General features: G+C 60.0%; 1 protein-coding gene across 1 annotated transcript; it reads right to left on the bottom strand.

The window, feature by feature from the left end:
- Positions 1–340: 340 nt before the first annotated feature.
- ARHGAP1 (Rho GTPase activating protein 1) lies at positions 341–16,278 on the bottom strand. The gene is made up of 13 exons (XM_031943030.1): positions 16,173–16,278; positions 10,519–10,685; positions 10,301–10,396; positions 5,574–5,661; positions 4,123–4,254; positions 3,768–3,854; positions 3,554–3,652; positions 3,361–3,468; positions 3,196–3,272; positions 2,897–2,974; positions 2,451–2,579; positions 2,217–2,320; positions 341–2,080 (listed from the first exon to the last, which is right to left on the bottom strand). The coding sequence occupies exons 2-13, from the start codon at positions 10,655–10,657 to the stop codon at positions 1,898–1,900; spliced, it is 1,320 nt and encodes a 439-aa protein (XP_031798890.1). The 5' UTR covers positions 10,658–10,685; positions 16,173–16,278; the 3' UTR covers positions 341–1,897.
- Positions 16,279–18,962: the final 2,684 nt, after the last annotated feature.

Genomic DNA, 18,962 nt, shown 5'->3' on the forward strand with positions numbered 1-18,962 from the left:
AGTTCATACCCAAACAAAGGCCAGAGCCCAGCCTGACCACCTATGGAATATATAAAATGCCGCCTGCAAAGCTCAGCCGGTGGTGGTCCCAAGCCGGAACAAAAATCTGGTTCCCTGGGGACCCCCCAGGTGCAGACAGACCTGTCCAGATGGATGAAGCTTCTGGGCCCTGCCTTGGCTCCCACCCCACCAGGCTCAGGATAATGAATTGGGGCCATCTGGGGACCCACCATGGGGTGGGATCCTGCCCGCAAGGGGGCCACGCCACGGCGAGGTGGGGACAGGGGATGACTCTCACCCAGCCCTCCCTTTCCCTGCACCTCAGTCAGCTGGGCCCCTCTTCAATCTCCATCTTTATTGAAATACAAAAAGTGCAAATGGTGAAATACACGATTGGTGCTGAGTAAGTCAGGAAGTGTGAAGGTGAAGTCATTTCACAGACGAGCCCCCCCAGGAGCAGGCCAGTGGGTCTGAGAAAGGCTAGGCGGCCCGCTAGAGTCCCTGGAGTTCCCCCCCCAGGACCCGGGGCCCTGGCCTCTGCTGCTCCTTAGAGACCAGACAGATCCAAGATGCCAGCCCCCAAGAGGAAGGGAATTAAAGGGGCCGGGGCCAGAGGCAATACGTGATACACAAATAGCACAGAAAGTGGAATGGCAGTTAGGGGCAGGGGACAGCTTCCAGGATGTCACATTGGACCTGTCACCACGGTAAGGTTGGGGTGCAGCCTCAGGCCCCCCAGCAGGAGGACAGGAAGGGCTGGCCAGAAGTCAGCAAAGGCTGCAAGGATGCTGAGCTCCAGGCAGACACCTCCTCCTGCCCAGGGACTGGGGAGGGCTGCAATGACCAGGAGCCCCCCCCGGGGGAGGGCAAATAGAAAAAGGGGCCATTAGCTCCGGACACGGGAGTGAGCTTAGGTTCCTTGTGTGAATGGCATGATGGAAGGTTCTTGAGGACGGGCCAGGGTGCCAGGGTCTGGGGGGCAGTCATGGCCTCTGGACGGACAGAGAGGAGCCCCGTGGCCTGCAGGGATTGACCTCTGCCCTCCAGCAGCTGCTACAAGAGGCGCCTTCAAACAACCTTCCATAAAGAGTTCAGAAGGGTGGGCCCCAGCCCTGGCACCCCGCCCTCAGGGCTAACTTGGCAAAAATAAGAGACCCAGGGGCCTGCCCCCCGGCTTTGCCACCACAGAGGGCACAAGGAATCTTGGCTAAGGCTGGGAAGGAATGGAGGCACCTACGGAATGTGGACAGACTGGTCCCCAAGAGCTCGGGTGGAGGGGACGCGGGCACGGCTTTCGCTTGCCCAGGACCAGGAAGGGCCTCGCTCCTCCACCACCACACCACATCCCAGGTCCTCTGACCCCCCGGGGGGACAAGAGGAATCTGGGAGGTGGGAAGGAGGCTGGGCCAGTTTCATGGCCTCTGGGCCCTGGGGCCACCCCGAGTGAGCCATGGCCTTGGTCCTGGGCCAGAATGTTTCCTGGGAAGAGAGACCCTGTCCAGGTCACACGAAGCACAAGTCATGGAGGAAACCAGCAGCCCAGAGCCCCAGCCCCGTGGGCAGCCATCTTGGGGTACCAGGTGGGAGGAGCTGCAGGGGGAGTGGGCTGGTCAGGGAGGCCCTTTGCCCCTCTGGAAGGCCTCGGGCATCCGGGGCACCAGAGGCAGTGGAGAGTCTAAGGCTGCTGAGAGAAGGAATGTTTGAGACAGAGCCCCCGGAGCCTCGGGGCAGGAAGCCGGGCGAGGCTGTGGGCACACAAGACAAGGGTCTCCCCGGCTGGACTCTGCCCATCTCCGAGAAGGGGTCTCCTCAGGCCCCCGAGGACGATCCCCGCATGGGGAACTGGGGGGAGCCGGGGGGGTGGCCGGCGGCTGCTGGAGAGGAGGGGCGGGAGGGCTCAGGGCCCCTCGGAGGCGGGGAACAGCTCGGCTTGGTGGTCCAACAGGAACTTGGTGAAGGTGTTGATGGGATTGATGGCTTTCAGAGTGATGGCGGCGTCCTTGGCCCACAGCAAGTTGGGCCCGAAGACCACGGCCAGGTTAGTGTTGGTCATCTTGTTTTGGTCGCTATGGGAGGAGATCTGGGGAAGCAGCAGAAGCAAGGCTGGGTCAGGGGGCCACTCACCGGGCCTCCAGCCCTGCCCCTTGGGGGTAAGCAGCAGCTATGACCTGCTCCCCCCACCTCCCCCCAGCACACTCCCCAGACCCTGGGCTGACCTGGACCAGGAAGGCCGTCAGGAAGCGCAGCACCTGCATGTTCTCCTCCGGCAGCGTCCGCAGCACTTGGAGGGTCACCGCCACTCTCTGGCCCTCATCAATATCTGCAAGGCAGGGCCAGGCCGGGACAGCTCAAGGCCCAGCCACCCTGTGGGAGGAGGGGGCGAGGGGGGGGGAGAGGCTGACTGGGGGGGGAAGATGGAGGAGGGGGGCTGAGGGGGCGGGACCACTCACTGAGGAAGTTCACCACGTGGGGGTAGAGGTCAAATGTCAGCAAAGGCTCGGGCAGCTCCCGGAGGAAGGTCTTCAGGATGACAGCAGGAAGGTGCACGTCATCGTACTGCTCAAAGCTCACCGGCAGCCCTGGGGCAACAGAGAAGGCATGAGCTTGGCCCCGATCCCTGACCTCAGGTGCCCCAGGCCTGCACCCCCCACACTCCCCTGATTGTGCTGATGGCTCCGGTCCCGCTGTCCCCGGGTGCGCAGCCACTCTCAGGTCCCTCACAGGAGGCTGGCCCGTGGGACCCGTGGCTGGTGACAGTCACACTGTGGGGGACCCACGGCCCGGCCCAGCCCCAGCACCGGCTCAGCGGGGGAGCTCTGGGCCACACACCCCCACACGCTGCCTCCCGATCAGATGTCCGGTGCCCCCAGCCCCTCCCTCCATGGGGCCCACTCACCCATGTTGTACTTCTGCTGCACCTCCCGCACCACCTGCGTGTTGGCCGACCTCCGGAAAATCCCCTCCGTGGTGAGAGCTGGGCGGCGAGAGGGGGGAGTGAGGGAGAAGCGGGGCTCGGGCCGGCGGGGGAGTGCTCAGGCCCCAAGGGGCTCCCGCCTGCGCCCCAGGCTTACAAAGGGCTCCCTCGCCAGGTAGAGTATGCAAGCGGGGCTCTCCCCAGGTCCCAGAGAGAGAAGCTCCGGCTAAGGAGAGCTGCCCCCAAGGCCAGGTCCCGGGGAAGGGAAGGCCCCCACTCACCGTGGACTTGCAGGTAGGCGATGGTCTCTCTGAGGACCAGAGGCAGGTGCTCAGGCTCATTGCTCTTCTCCTGGAGGCTGGGGGAGAGGGGCCGGGGGTGAGCTGAGCCAGGGCCCTCCTCCCACCACTGCCCTCCGGCTCCCAGGGCCCCGCCCGGATACTCACTGCTGCAGGGAGACCCCAAACTGCTGGTTGGGGAGAGGGGGCCGAGGCGGCATGGGCTTGGGGGCTGTGGCGGGGGATTTCTGGGTGGATTTGAGGAAGTCGTCATACCTGGGAAAGGGGTGAGGGTCAGAGCCAGAACGGGCCGTGCCCTCCGTCCCCTCCCCCTGCCGCGCCCCCTCCCCCGACATCTCACTTGAGCACTTGGCGAGGGATGCCCAGCTGCTCCAGCTTCACGTGCTCACTCAGCTCGCTCAGGTAGTTCACGTAGAAAATCTTCCTCCCAAACTTGAAGCTGCCAGGGCAGAGAAGACTGGGTGACTGGGGGGGTTTGGGGGGACAGGAAGGCCCAAGCTGGGCCTGAGCTCTGCCCGAGCAGCTCCCCCCAGGCCCAGGGACGCCCCCCTCACCTAATGAGCGGCTTAAAGAGGATCAGAAGCGTCTTGATGAACATGGTGGGGTGCACGATGTACAAGGCTTTAATGTTCTTCTTGTACCTGAGCAAGGAGGGCAGGGCAGAGGAGCAATTCAGAGGCCCCGGCGCGGCCCCTGCCCACCCACCCGGGGCCTGCCTCGGCAAGCGGGGCTGGAAAGAAGGGCGACACCCCAAGAAACCCACTGAGGCTGCTGGGGAGCTGGCTTGGAAGAGCAAGGGACAGCTGGGGGCGGAGCCTGGGCAGGAGGAGAATGGGGGAGGGGGGGAGGTCAGGGGGCCAGAGCCGTCCTGGGGGGGGGGGGGGTGGGTCCGGGGGGCCACTGACTCACTTGCGGTCGAACTCGCGGTAGGCGTCGCGGAGCCAGCTGAGGGAGGGCTTGTTCTCGCTGGTCAGGCCGTGGTGCAGGTAGAGCAGGGTGTAGTCGCTCTCCACATACTGGTCCAGGGTGTGCTTGAGGTACCTGCCGAGAGAGCGCCCCCTGTGGCTCAGCCCCGGCCCTGCAGGGCTCGCGGGGAAGGTGCCCGGGCTGTCCCAGGCCACAGGGCTCAGCGGCTCCATGGGATTTGAGGGATTTGAACTCGGCTCCTGATTTCAAGGCCAGGATGCTGCACTGCACCCAGTGGCTCCCAGAGGGCGCTGCGGTGCAGGCGCCTGACTCCGATTCAGCCCGGGAGCCCGGCAGTCCCTTCCTGTGTCTGCCTCCGTTCCGTCCGCTAGCAAAGGAGGGTCAGACCCCCTCCCGGAGCCGTGAGGCCCGGGGTCAGCAGGCCCAGCAGGGCCGGGCCGTGGAGGCGCCCCCTCACGGCCCCTGTGATTTCCGGGTTGCCACCCGCCCCATCAGGGGCCCAGCACCACTGGGACTGCCGGCTGTGTCAGGGCCTGGAAGGCCCATTAAGAAGGCGGGGCTGGGGCTGGAGGGGAAAGGTCGCCAAGGAAACATAAAAGGGAGCCGGGAGGCCCGGTTTGCAGGCCTGGGCGCCTCTGTGTCTGCCAGCCAGGAGCTGAATCCCGGAGGAGGCCGCCCCAGGAAGGGGGCCTGGACCAGGCCCAGAAGCGCAGCCCTAGCCCCGCGGGGCAGCCAGAGTAAGGCTGCGCCCCCCAGAGCCGGGGGAGGGAGGGCCACTGGGGCCCCAGGAACGCAAGCACGGCCACGGGCAGCAGGCCAGCACAAGGCACGCCCGCTCTTAAATGCCCGACCGGGCGGCCTCTCGGCCCTCAGCTGACGCAGTCCTGGGCAGGGAGGAGGCCCAAGAGCAGTAAGAACCCAGAGGGCTGGGTCCGCTCTGCACAAAGGTGGGCAGCAGGGCCAGGCTGGGCCGGGCAGGAAAGAAGCAGTCCCGAGTCTCCCCAGGACCCCAGGGAGGCCACGTGCTCCCGGGCCTAGGCCAGAGAGCTCCAGCTTCCGCTGGAAACAAGACTCTGACTTCCAGGTCCCCGGAGGCTTGGAGCCGGAGCGCTCCTCCCTCAGCTGAGTCAGGGAGTCACCCAATGAAGCCAGGTAGAGCCAGGAGCCCGGAGTTCAAATCCAACCTCAGACTCTTACTAGTCTGACTCCAGGCAAACCACTTCCCCTCAATTTGCCTCAGTTTCTTCCGCTGTAAAAGGCTGATAACCCGCCTCCCCAGGTTGTGGTGAGGATACAAGGAGACATTTGTGGAGCCCTTAGAACGAGGTGTGACACCTCTGGCCTTTGCCTTGTCCCCTCTTCCCTCCAGGACCCATGGGAGGGTCCTTCTCATTGGCTCCTGGGGAAACTCCCACCTCCCCTGCCCAACTCACTCCAGGAGCTTGACATGGTCCAGCTGGTGGCTTGGAGGCATCCTACAGGCACTGAATACAATGATCTTCCGCCCATATTTGTCGTCTCCTAGGGATGGAGAGAGAGCGTCAGGACTACAGAACCATCCCGTGGTCCCGGCCCCAGCCCATCGATCAGTCTCCCTGGACCCTGAAAATGAGGCATGAAGAAGGCGGCCACCGGGGTCTACAAAGCACAGCCACAAAGTCCTGGGATTGTACAAAACAGTCACCAACATTCAAGGATCACAGCACACGTTTACAGGACACCTCGATTACAAAGCATCTTCCCTACCAACTCTTTAAAGTAGGTGGTGCGAAAGTCATCGCCCCAGTTACAAAAGGGGAAACCAAGTCTCAGAAAAGAGAACCACATGTCCAGGACTTCCCTGCTGAGAAGGGCCCACAGGAAGACAAAGGCTGCAGCCCCACAGGTGGTGGGCCACCCAAGGAAGGGGGAACCAAACCAGGCAGAAAGAAAGCAGGGCCAAGTTCCTGGGCCGACAAGTTGGGGTTAGAGCCATGAGTGGCCATCACACCTCCCGGTTAGGTGAGACCCATTCTCCCCAACCCAGGCTGCCTAACAGGCCCAACATCCCAACTCCCGCCTGTAAGGGAGGCTACAGAAATCCCTAAAATGTTATTGCTGCTCAGAAACATGTCTGGACTCCTCTCTGGGCAGGCCCCGAGAACCGGTTTCTTAGCTTTACGAGGAAATAAACGTGGGTCTCCGGTATAAGCATGGACCATCTATCTAAAAGACCCCAGCGGCCATCCAGGCCATCATCTTCATCTTACAGATGAGGCAACCAGGCCTAAGGAGGTGATTATGCAATCCCCTTAAGGCCAAGAGCTGATAAGCAATGGAAGCCCCTCTTCTAACTCCAGGGAAGTTGCCGCTGCTCCAGTTCATGGCCCACATCTGAGTCACAGGGATTTTTTGGAAGAAAAAAACTGGAAAAAATTCAACCCCAATGGAAGATGTGCTCAGCATACAGCAAGGGCTCAAAATCAGTGTTTGGTCCAAGAAAGGCGGACGGCATTCTGCTTTGAAGGACAGTGTTTATTTTGATGTAAAAGTTGTGTTTGCTGAAGAGTCACAGCTAGAATTGTCCCAAAGGAAGGACCTGGTGTGCAGTCCCTCAGGATATATCGTGATTGCCACATGATATCACGGGATGTTCTTCGCTGGAGAGACAAGAGGTAGCAACATGGCCGACAGCTTCAGTGTCTACCTCCTTCCCCTGTTTTGCCCTCACTCCTAGAGGACAAGCTCTTCTGAGGAGTCCAGGAAACCTCATGCTTTGGGATGGACCCCCAAAGCAGCCCCATCTCCCATTTTTCCGAGACTGGTGGGAGAAAAGGGAATCGAGGGCTTAGGAGCAAAATTGGGACCCAGTAACCAGAGACAAATTTAGCGCAGGCCTTCAAAGGGAGAGATTTTCAATCAAATGCGAACAGTTGCTACAGGCAACCCTCCCGAGCAAGGACAAAAGACACCCGGCGTCACCTCCAGGAACACAGTATAAGAAACTGACCTTATCTGAGCATAATTGCCACTGGAAAAATGGTAAAATGGCAAAAATATGTCTGATTGGGGTTTTATCTTGAAAAATGAAACATAAAAATACATTTTTGGTCTCACATTCAATGAAGCTGAGGTTATATTTGCAACTATGGGCAAACTTAGGACAAAGAGTGACTCAAACCACGGGGAAAAGACAAGATTTTTTTTCCCCATATTGTATGACAGAGTGATCCAACATCCTTCATTTCACGTTGAACTTGTTAGAGCTCAATCACAGAAAGGATCCCTTGTGCAGGGGTCACCAATTTTCCAAAGTCCAGCTCTCAGTCCTTTGCTATGCAAACCTTTCTTTTAAACCCAGAGAGGGAATGCTGCAGACTTCCACCGACAAGGACACAAGCAGGGCCTCCTTTCCCAAGCCATCCGTGCATTGGGAAATGCTTCCAAGGTAGGAAGATTCACGTTTCCTTCTTTCATGTTCCAACCTCTGCTCTTGCGTGAGGACCTTTGCTGCTGATCAGAATCACCGAAGCTCTCATATCTCCAGGCAATCTCTAAGCCTCTTAAGCGGCCCACCACTTACTGACCTGCCCTGGTGAAGGGGGTTCCCTCTGCTAACAAATGGGGACCCCCATGCTTCAGACTGCACACCAACTGGTTCTTCCAAAGCCACAGCCTCAATGTGGGGTCTTCCACTGTCCCTTTCAGCATCTCCCTGAACCAGAAGCCCATGTCCAGGGCTCCCTCCTACCCACGGGGTCTGGCTCTCGCCTGGAGGACTTTTCCCCAGGCTGCCCTTCACTTTTGCTCCCCACCTCTGTGCCACAACCAGGTGACAACGGTCCCTTGGGAGGACCATCCCAGGCTGCCCCACAGGGCAGTGCAGAAAGGTAAAGCAGAACTGGAGACACAGTGGCTCCAGACTGACCATCCTGTCTTCACAGAAATAAGCAGGGAAACAGTTAGCTCGAGGCCAGTCTGTCTTTACCTCCCTTTCTACCACAAGGTCCCAGAAGGAAGGGCCTGGAGCACAGATATGCTTTTGAGGGGAAAGAAGAGCTCCAATCCAACAGCAGGTGCCCCCTGGTGCAGCTACCTTGTATCTCTCCCCAAAATGGACAGAGCAGAGCACAAAATCCCTAAAGTATCCCTGCCCAACCCAGGGCAGGGGGCCAATGTGAAGTGTGGATGCAAAGGGACCATGGAATGGGCTGGCAAAGAGGGAGCTGCTGCATCTTTCACTGAAAGAGGGCGGGGGAATGGCAGCCCCGGACTCCTCCCCACCCCACACAGGGACCCCTTCCTGGGCCACTCTGGCAGATTAGCCAATGCCAGAACAAATCCAGAAGATCCCCGGCGGGCAGCCAGCACCTGGCCCTCAGGTAGCCCCCCAGGAGCGCCCCTGGATTCACGGGGCAAGGAGCAGATGAAAGGATTCCCCTGGAGAAGGCCACTGTTTGCTGAAACTGCGGGAGACATCTGCACGGCAAGGCCTCTGGTGCATTCCCCCGATACCAATCAGCAACTTCCCTGCTGCTAATCAGCAACAAAACAGCTGCTGCTGCAAGCCGACCCCTGCCCAGCTGACAAGGAGGAAGTCCTTGTATTGCCTCCACTGCAGGGAAGCTGGCTTCCCAGTCCTCCCCGCCCATGCAGGGACAGACTCAGGTATCAGTGCTCTGGGCCAAGGGGCCCCGACTTGTTCCAACCCTCACAATCCCTTGTGACACCAGGGACGCCTACCTTCCACAGAAGGACCCCCCTCCCCCCATTTTCTCTGGAGAGAAGCCTTGGTTCCCGCCCTGTTCTGTCTCAGTTTCTGGATTTCCTGGCACAGACCCTGCAGGTCCTGCTGGGCTGAGGACAGAAGGGACAGAGACCTCTCTTCTCTGAGACCCGTTTCCCTTTGCTTTCTGGTCCGAGTCCCTTCTTGCTTGGATCAAGTCACTCATCCCAACGCCACCGCCAGCCAGCAAGAGAGGGGCTGCAATCCCGCCAGCCCCCCGCCACCCCCACCACGAGCCCCTCCTGATCAACACCAGCAGCGGCTGGGAGCCCCACGGGCCAGCGTGCAGAGCCCAGGGCCCCCACCTACCTGGCTGGCCCCCTGCAGGCTCACCATACCCTGGGGAAACAGAAAACATTACAGCTCGATTCCTCCATGAGCCCTCGGCGGGGGGCAGGGAATGGAGGGGCCTCCCTGGGTACGAGAGCCTTGCATCCCCCCCATGCCTGGCAGCTCACCGCCGTGGCACCCACAGGATAAGAAGGCCTCTGGCAGAGAGCCAATGATGGAGGGTACAGGCAGGTTTCAGAAACTTCACAAGGCCACTGGACTCAGGGGGCACGTGGGGGCTTCCTAATGGGACTAGGCCAGCCAGGGCTGAGAAATACTGAGCTAATGCAGCCCAGCCGGACCAAGACAGAATCACAGAACCTTAACCTGGGGGTGCTGGGGGAGGGGGTACACCTCCCTCTTGGGGGCTCAGCAAGTGTCAGGGTGAATGAGGCCCCGTTCTGCTCCCCCAGGGACTTATTCAGCACCAGCCCCTTCCCAGCTGCTCCTGCCTGCTAGACAACATCCACCACTCCCTCCCGGGAGCCCCCTCCCGAGCAGCTCCCCAAGCTCTCCGCTCAGTGGCAGGTGTCTCCGGGGCTCTCTTTCTTGTTTGAGCAATGACCTCACCAGGGCAAAGGGCCTCTCTATAACCCCCCCAGCATTTCATAGAGAGCCTGATAAGGATCTGTTAAGGAAAATGTGGCAAGGCTCTCCCCACAGCAGGGACAAGCCCAAGCACTCTCTTCCTCAACACCACAGACCTGGTCTCAGGGCTACACCAGGGGAGCCCCCTGGAACCCGGACCTCGCGAGGCCATTGGAAAGATGGCGCAGACTTGGGGGCACAGTGGGAGGGACCCTCATGGAGCAGGAGGCCTGCTTCCAATTCAGGCTCGGCCCTGGGCGATCACTGCCTTCCCCCACTCGCCACTTCCCCTTCCTCTTCTGTAAAACAAAGGGCCTGCCCCAAGTGAGTTCCAAGTTTTGAGATCCTGTGAGCAAGGGCCGAAGAGGGGCCAGGTCTCTTGCACCCTCTGAGCCAGCCACAGAGGAGACTCACATCGCCTTCTCGTGGACCCCGCTGAGGGGTCGTCCCATGCCAGGGGGAGGGGGGGGGACTCACCTGCCACTTCCACAATCTGGTGTCGGGCTATGTCATAATAAGGGTCATCCCACTTCAGGTGCGTGACGGGGTCCGGGCTGCTGCTCTTGGAGTCATCTGAGAAGCAAACAGAGGCACACCCCGGTTAGGGTCCAGTGGGTGGCCAGGGCCCTCCCACCCCAGCAAGGCCCCAGGGTCCTGTGGCCCCCTCCTGTGGCCCCAGGTCAGTGAGGACCTACCGGATTTAGGAAAGTCCGGCATCTCATCAGAGGGCCAGTTTTTATCATCAAGGGAAGTCAACTTCAGCTGGTTCAGGGCCTGGCTGGTGTTATCAAAGGTCAAGTCATCCTGCAGATCAGAGAGAGGATCCATGGCCATGCCGCCACTTGGTCTCGCCCTGCAGAGCCTAGAAAAGGCAGCAAAGCGTCAGGGCTCTGGTCAGGGGACCCTCGGCCCCGCTGACTTGCCCGGCACCCCGATCCGCACTACAAGTTGTCCCAAGTCCCAGGCTCTCCTCGCCTCCCCCAGATTGGGGATCGTGCCAGAGCCGACAGCTGGCACGCAGGACAGCTCAGCGCCTCCCTCCGAATCCCCCAGCTGGGAGGGGGAAGGGCTGTGCCAGGCTCTGCACTGCCCACCTCCCAGCTGCCCGGGCCATAGCCTCATGGTCGTGGTCTCCAGCTACGAAAGGGCTGACTCTAATGGAGGCTCCCTTTCCGTGAGGCTCTGAGAGCCAAAGGGCCGTGTGGCCGGCTCGCAGCCCGTGTACCTCAGGCCGGGGTCCTCCACACAGTGGGAGAAAGGGAACACTTCCACAGCAGAAGCCCGCCGGGCCAGGGACAGGGGCCCTCTCGTGTCAGGCCCCACTCTTACTCCCCTCCCCCAGAGATTCCAGGCCCATCCTGGCCTCTGGCTTATTCACCCAAGAAACAAGCAGCCCATGAGCACCTGCTGTGTCTTGGGCCTCGTGCTCAGCATTGGCAATAAGAGAAGGAAACAACAGGGCACCCCTTCTCCTTTATCCTTCCAGGGGCAAAGACATAACTGGCATGCCAAGGAAATCATCTGGGAGCAGATGGGAAGGGGCTAATGACCAGACACACCAGGAAGCTTGCCTGGAAGAGGGGGTCTGAGCCATGATGGAGCAGAGGAGGGGGCGTCTTCCCCAGAGGCAGGCCCTCAGGAGAGGGAAAGCCGGGAGTAAGAGGTTGGAGAAGTGGGCGGTGGGCTTTCAGAGCCAAGCAGGAGGGCTGGTCCTGGGGGTCACAGCATCCCAACAGCAGGATAGCACAAAGCGCTTCCCGCTGCCGCTGCTCAGAGTAGTGCTCTAGATGCATCGGTCTGGCCCAGGAGCCCCATCAGGCAGCCAGAGCAGCGGCTCAATGAGAGGCGGGAAGGACCCAAACCAGGTGCCAGCCACACGGCTGAAGAGACGGGGACGGATGTGGGCTCTACTTCCACTCAAGACTTGGCTCCTGCTTAGAAATGATGGGGGAAGGAGCCAAGAGTCAAGATTCTGATGGATGCCTCAAAGCCGGGGCGGGGAGGGCGGGGGGGAAGGACCTGGAGGGATGGCAGTATTCTCATTAGGAAGAGGGAGTGTGGAGGAGAGATAAGGGGATCAGGTTGCAGCCCCTCCAGTTCAGAAGAAAAGGTGCAGGGCCCAGATAGGATCCAGCGATTGAAACTGTGGTGGGGAATGGGGCCGTCCAAGCCGGCACTGTCCCTCCAGGAGCAGACACATGAGATGAGCAGGCTGGAGGGGAGGTGGGAGACAGCTGTAGGATTTGGGAGAGGAAGCTGGAAAAATATTCTCGGGATTGGAGATCTAGGGAAGAGCTGGGCCTAGAACTGGGATTCCTGGGGACTCCCAAGGGCTTAGATTCCCGTCACAGAAAAGCGGGTGTGGCCGTGTATGGTTAGGAGGTGGGTTCTGGGGCCCCTCCACATCCCGCAGAATCCCAGATCAATCTGCTCCCCGCTAGAGGTCCCAGGAGCGCATCTCTCAGAGGCCAGACACATTCCAGGAGCCCAAACAAGACATATATGGTCAGAGGATTGGGAGGAAAGATAAGGAACTCATCAACAAGGCCGTGATGGGGCGGTGGGGAGTGGGGGGGCTCAGAACCTGCAGGCCCCAACCCAGCCCTCCTCTGGGCCATGAGGTAATGTGACAGCTACGCACTGGCAGCCCAGCCAAGGAAGGGGGATGGCAAATTGCCTCCCTGCACCTAGCAACCACCACCCTGTAACCAAGGCAACCCCACTGACTCAGTGTTTAAAAGCTGTTCTGAGCTCCAGCTCAGTTTCCTGGGGATCTGGGAGCCCTCAAAGCAAAGACACTCCTGCTTGCCCCCAAAGACCGCTGCTGCTACCCCTGACCTTTCCCACTAACTCCAAGAACAGTTTTCTTCCCCAAGAGCAGTGTTCCTTACAAGGAAAACATTTTCTTCTTAGTAATCTATTCTCCCTTCTGCTCCCATTCCCTACCCAGGGATGGCTGTCTCACAACCACTGACCTCCCAGGGTGGCTATGGAGAAAGTGCGTGGCAAACCCAAATCACTACGGGCGTAGGAACTGCTTTTCTGATTTTACGGGAGACTACAAGTTACAAATCCTAAATCAGGCCCATCATTTAGCGCTGCTTTCCTTTCCCAGCAGCAGGAAGGTTCAGACCAGAGAGCTGGCAGACGCGGCCCTGCCTGATGGGCCACCGCACCCCCGTCACTCCCAGTGCATCTTCCTGGGCAGCTGGGATGTTTTCTTCTTGTGTGGTTTGTATAAATTTTTTACTAAGCTCACTGACTTGTAACTGTATGAACAGTTACTGTTTGCTAAAATGTTACAGGGAAAGTCTGCAGGATAACACCCAGAACATCGGCCCTGAGATCACAGGACCAGGATTCAAGCCTGCCTGGTGGGGAGAGGGCTGAGGCAGGCAGAGCCGGGGTCCAGAGAGAGCTTTTGGTTTCCCAAGTCCCGGCCTTGACTCTTGGCTCAGTTCTACTCAGTGGTTTAACCTGCAAGTCACTCCCTGGCTAAATCTGTTTTCTTATTGGCAAAAAAAAAAAATGCCCCCAATTCTAGTGGCTCAAAAGTGAAGGGGCAGCCCCAGAACTTCTGCCTCTTGAGGTCCAGTGCAGGCCAGATGGACAGCTCCTACAAGAGGGCAAGGACAATGCGACACCTCTGAGGAAATCCGACTTTGGACGTCCTAATCCGAGCTCTGCCATTTGAGACCTGTGTGAGCTTGGACCGGTCACTGAACCGCCAGGGAGCCTCAGTGTCCTCATCTGGCTTATAAAAGCTCCTACGACTGTTTCACATTCTAGGACACTTCTGGGATTTATGGGGACAAGTCTCAGGTGTTTGTAATTGGGAGCCTCCTGGAAATCCAGGATGTCTGGTCACTAGAAGCAGACTTCACCCCACAATGTGACTCCCTACTTTCGACAGACACTGCTATAGAATCAAAAAAAGTCAGGAGGGCCAGGAAACCGCAGGGCCCTAGCCCGCCTGACTTCACACTGAATGAAGGGTTCTCCAGGTTGGCAGGGACCTCGGAGTTACCACTGTCCAGACTACATTGTCCCCTAACACAGAGCAGAGATGGGCAGCTAGAAGGGGCCTTTGAGGCCAGTCCTCATTCTAGAGAAGAGGAAACTGGCCCGGGGTCCCTGGTCTGAGGGGCCTAAGGTCCCAGTGGTCAGGAATCAATCCTCACTCCGAGGCCTCCAAGGGGCAGGCCCCTGGATTTCCAGACCACTCTGATTCTAGGGCCACGGGCAGGAACTTTGCTGCCTACCACAAGTGCGTGGAAGGAGTCACTTTGCTCCTGCCCTTCTGGGCCACGCAGGCCCTTTGCCAGAGCAATTCCACGACTCACACCCTCGTGTCCCAGAGTGACCGAGGGGCAGCTGCTGACGGACCTGAGCCCTCCCTGAACAGCCCCTCTCTGAGCTTTGGATGAAATAAGGAGCAGCACGAGCTCTCAAAAATCTCTCCTGCTCTAAAGGAGAAAGCAGCTTGGGGCTCAAGTGTCTGCAAGGAAGGAAGGCAGCCAGCGTCTGAAATTTCACCTTCTTTCTGCAACTCCCCAGCTCTCACTTCCTGAGTGCATCTGCCCTTTCTGACCGAACCCCAGCAGCAGCTCTGAAACCACAGTCAATAAATTCACCCCGATCCCAGAACGTGCTCCCCAGCTCTCCTGGCACAGGGTGACGCAGGGAACTATAACCCACTCTGCAAGGGGCTGTCCCGCCCCACTGCGCAAAGACTCAGCATCTTCCTTCCTGGGAGAAAACTCACCAATCCAACAATTTGGAATTAAACAGTCAGAGAAATGGGACTCTGTGATGCTCCCCAAAGTTCCATGGGGACACGTGGGGTTAGTCTGAGCCTTTACCCAACAAGGAATATGTAATGGCTCAGCTGCAGGAGTCCTCGGGGCAAATGGCCTGCCCCAGACAGGGGAAGCAAGGTGGCAGTGCCAGCCCTACTCACCAAGGGACTGACCCTGCCCATAATTGAAATTGCTGCCTCTCTCTTTATTGCTACAAATCAAAAGGGCTGCTCAGAGTTAAAACCACACTGGTGCCTCCTGGGAAACTTCCTCTTGACAGTTCCCGCCCTAGGGAAGTCTCTTTGGCCCACTATCTGAGATTATGACAGCAAACCCCTCTGGGGGGACTGGGATTGGGACAATCCATACAACCCCCAACCCGGCGGGGCCGATTTTCCGAAGGAGAAAAGAAGAGAAAGGCTGAAGCTACAGGCCCAGAAGGAAACCTGCCGGCGCCTGGACTGCACAGGGTAACAGGTTCCCCCGGCCACAGAGAACCGGTCTAGCCCCTCCTGACCTGCCTCAACTATGGCCCACTCCAAGAGCCTTCCAGGAAGCTGGCCCAGGCTCCAGCCCCACCCAGCCCACTTTGCAGCCAGGGGCCCAAGGGATGAAGCCTGGCCCGGCTTCTGACAAGCCACACTGGGGCCCGTCTCACTGGGGGCTTCTCCTTTTCTCCTGCGTAAGAGAAGGGAGCCGGAGCACATCATCCCCCTCGGGGCGACCCCTTGGAGCCTGGATTTCACTCCCGGCTCCCACCGTGCACAGCCAAGCGCTGGGAAACTGGCTTCACTGAACGATAAATTAAACAGACATTTATTAAGCCCGGGATCCAAGGAGGCCTCCTCTGGTCCCCAGACTCTGCCGAGTGCGGCGCGGGGCAGACACCTGCCCAAGGCGGGAGGGGCATCGGCGCACCTACTGCGGGCAAAGGGCCCCAACGGCCCTTACAGCTGCCAAGGGCAGTGGGAGAGAGCTGGCGCCCGTCCCCGCCCCGGGGGGGTCACCCCTGGGAGGGCAGGGATGAGATCACTCCCTCTGTGCTTCCAGCCCCCGCCTCGGGGCAGAGAGCCGTCCCGCAGCCTGTCTGCTCTGCGCCCAGGGGGGCCCGCAGCCGCCTCTGCCTGACAGGGGAGGGAGCTGGCCCCAGAGCAGCAGGCCCGCTCACCGAGGGGCCGAGGCTGGCACGCGCCCCCCCCGCCCCGCTCTACAGGTGGGGAAACTGAGGCTCGGGAGGGGAGGGACCAGGCTCCCAGGGATGGGGGGAGGGTTTCAGAGACGGAAGCTGAGGCCTCGCGCCTCCCGCAGGACCCTCTCTGCTTTTTCCAGGGGCGGAAACCGAGGCCCGCAGGGGGAAGAAGGGCCTCTGCGTCCGCGCTCCCGGCGCGGCGGGGACGCCGATGCCCAGCCTCGGTTTCCTGCGACAATCCCTCCGGGCAAGAAGCGGCGGCCGCGGGCCCGCGCCGGCTGCTGGAGCCGGGGGCGGGGGCAGGGCCCCGTTCTCTCCCCTCCCCTCCCCTCCCCTCCCCCCGAGGCCCCGGCCCGCTCACCGCCGCCGCTGCTGCCGCCGCCTCTGCCTCCGTTTCTGCCTTTGCCTCCGCCTCCTCCTGTCAAAGCTCCGCCAACATCCGGCTCCGAAGCGGACGCACGGAGGGAGGGAGGGAGGGACGAAGGGCCGCCGGCCCCCTCCCTCCCTCCCTCCCATTCTCCCCCTCCACAGACCCACCCCCACTCCGGCGCCACCGTCCCGACACTTCCGCCCATCCGCACGGCCACTTCCGGCCTCTTGCCAGAAACAAACATGGCCGCCCCCGGGAGCGCCGAGCCAACACTTCCGTTTCGCGCCCCCCCCCCCCCCCTCCTTTCCCATTATCTTCCGGTTCCTCTCCCGCGGAGTCCTGGTGGGGGGAGGAACTGGTTGTGAGTGCGTCAAAAAGTTCTGAAAAAGAAATGGCAAAGGGGCTTTTGCATTTAATTGAGGAAAAATCAAAAATTAATATTCTTAAAGAAAAAAAGTTAGGACACAGAGCTTCGCTGGTCCATCAACGAGCACTATTTGTTAGCGCCAGGGTGTTGGGAGCTCCCGGTCTGGACTCGGAAGGACCTCCGCCGTGTGACCCTGCACAAGTCACTTCCCCCGCTTGCCCCGGCTTTCGGCGGAACCCGAACAATGAACCCAGAGGAAGCACCGGGCACTGGGCCGCCACCACCACGAAGGGAGCCCCATGGGAGCACTCCCTCGCTCCCTGCGCCCTCCTCCCCCAGCCCGGCCCCTGCTGGGGGCCGCTCGCATCCTCCCAGAGGCGGGCGTCAGAGAGCGCGGAACGAACGCCCGCTGCGGGCCGCAGCTGTGCAAAGCTCCCGGGGCTCCAAGCCCAGGGAGTCCCTTCTTCCCCCTCTTGTTCAAGAAAGGGCGCGCTGACTTCGGACGGCCCAGCCTCCCGCCAGCTGCGTCTCGCAGTAAGGGTGATAAGGATTCTATTAGAAATCCGGGAGGCGCAGCAGTAAGAGCCCCGCAAACCTGCCCGAGCCAGCCTCAGACACTGAACAGCGGGGTGACCCTGGGCGAGTCACGTCAAAAGGCGGAGAGGAACCCCAGGAGGGGCCGCGAATTTCCGGGGGGGGCCGCGTGGCGGCGCTCGCTTCCGGTTGCCCCGGAAGTGGGTCTGCTGGGCCTCGATGGCCCGGGAGCGGCGGCGTTGGCGGCGGAAGTGAAGGCGGGGCGGGGCTCTCCGAGCGCCCCTCCCGACCGCCGCCGCCCTGGCCCTGCGCAGCTTTCCCCGCGGCCTGGCCCAGAGCCTTCGGGCTCCCGCGGGCGGCGCCTGGGGGAGGGGGGGGGGGCACTGCGTCCCAGACGGCTCGCCCGGGCCCGGCCGCCGCAGGAAGTACGCAAACCACGCCCACGACCGGGCCTGCCGTGGCCGCATTCCTTCCCATGGGAAGGCCTGGGTTCAAATCCCGGCCGTGCTTCCCTGGGTAGTCACTTGTCCGCCTCGGTCGCCCTACTTCCCCCGACTCCCGAACGTGACCCCGAGAATGGCCACAGCCTCTCACAGCGCGAGTCCCCGAGCTAGAGCCCTCCCAGCGGGCTTCGCGGGATGACGTCATCGGAGGCTTTGGCCCCCGATATACACTGGACCAGGGCTGCTGAGAATGCAATTCCCTAAAGTCTTGCACATCAAATCCAAAGGGGGGGAGGGGGGGGCGCCAAAATTGTGCGCGGGGACAATAGAATCTCAGGTTGGATAAAGTGACAGGAAAAGATAACGGAATGTTGGGAGGGACGCGGGAAAACTGGGACACTGAGGCATTGTGGGTGGAGCTGTGAACGAATCCAGCCATTCTGGAGAACAGTCTGGAACTGTGCCCAAAAAGTGATCAAACTGCGCACACCCTTTGACCCAGCAGTGTCTCTACTGGGCTTGTATCCCAACGAGATCATAAAGGAGGGAAAGGGACCCGTATGTGCCCGAATGTTTGTGGCGGCCCGCTTTGTAGTGGCCAGAAACTGGAAACTGAGTGGGTGCCCATCAGTTGGAGAATGGCTGAGTAAATTGGGGTATATGAATATTATGGAATATTTCTGTTCTGTAAGAAATGACCAGCAGGAGGAATACAGAGAGGCCTGGAGAGACTGACAGGAACTGATGCCGAGTGAAATGGCTCTTTCCCAAGCTGGACCCCCTAAGCTAGAACCTCGAGATGGGGCATCTCCCAAGCTAGAACACCCTCCCAGGCTGAGCTCCTAAGTTAGAAACCCCCAGATGGAGCCCCTCCCACGCTGGAACGTCTCCTCAGATAGACCTGCCTCAGGCTCCCTGTCTGAGCTGCGGGGAGGACCATCCCAGGACCCACTTCTCAGGGTGTTTGAGAGCTCCAGCCGCAAGGTGGTCCCCAAAGGACCCACATCTTCCCTCCCCCTTCTTCCTCCACAATAAACTAGGACCAGAAACACCAAACTAGACAAAGAGAGGGATTAGGTCCTGTTTTGGACCCTCTCTAGGCAGGTCATTTCTCAGGAACAGATGACCAGACTTAGAAGCCTGAGGGCAGGGATTTGTTTTTATTTCACTCTTTTGCCCCGTGAATTCCCAGCAAAACCTAAGGTGTCTAATGGGTAAATTTTTTTGGAGGAAATCAGGATTGAGTGACTTGCCCAGGGTCACACAGCCAGTAAGGGTCTGGGGCCAAATTTGGACAGAGATCCTGACAGGGCCGGCCCCGACCCCTGCACCACCCAGCTGCCCCAGTGAGAAAATTCTGCTTGTTCGACGGTCATTTTTTCCTTAGTGTTCTCCTACCTCCAACGTACTTGTCATTCGGTGGTAGCTCTGTCTCAT

This window comes from Sarcophilus harrisii, chromosome 6, assembly GCF_902635505.1.
Source record: "Sarcophilus harrisii chromosome 6, mSarHar1.11, whole genome shotgun sequence".
NCBI lineage: Eukaryota > Metazoa > Chordata > Mammalia > Dasyuromorphia > Dasyuridae > Sarcophilus > Sarcophilus harrisii.

Coding starts and splice junctions, on each gene's coding strand:
- ARHGAP1 (XM_031943030.1), bottom strand. CDS start 10,657: ATGGCCATGGATCCTCTCTCTGATCTGCAGGATGACTTGACCTTTGAT. Junction 5,662..10,300: donor CCAGATTGTGGAAGTGGCAG/GTGAGTCCCCCC, acceptor CTCCATCCCTAG/GAGACGACAAATATGGGCGG. Junction 3,273..3,360: donor TTTGGGGTCTCCCTGCAGCA/GTGAGTATCCGG, acceptor CCTCTCCCCCAG/CCTCCAGGAGAAGAGCAATG.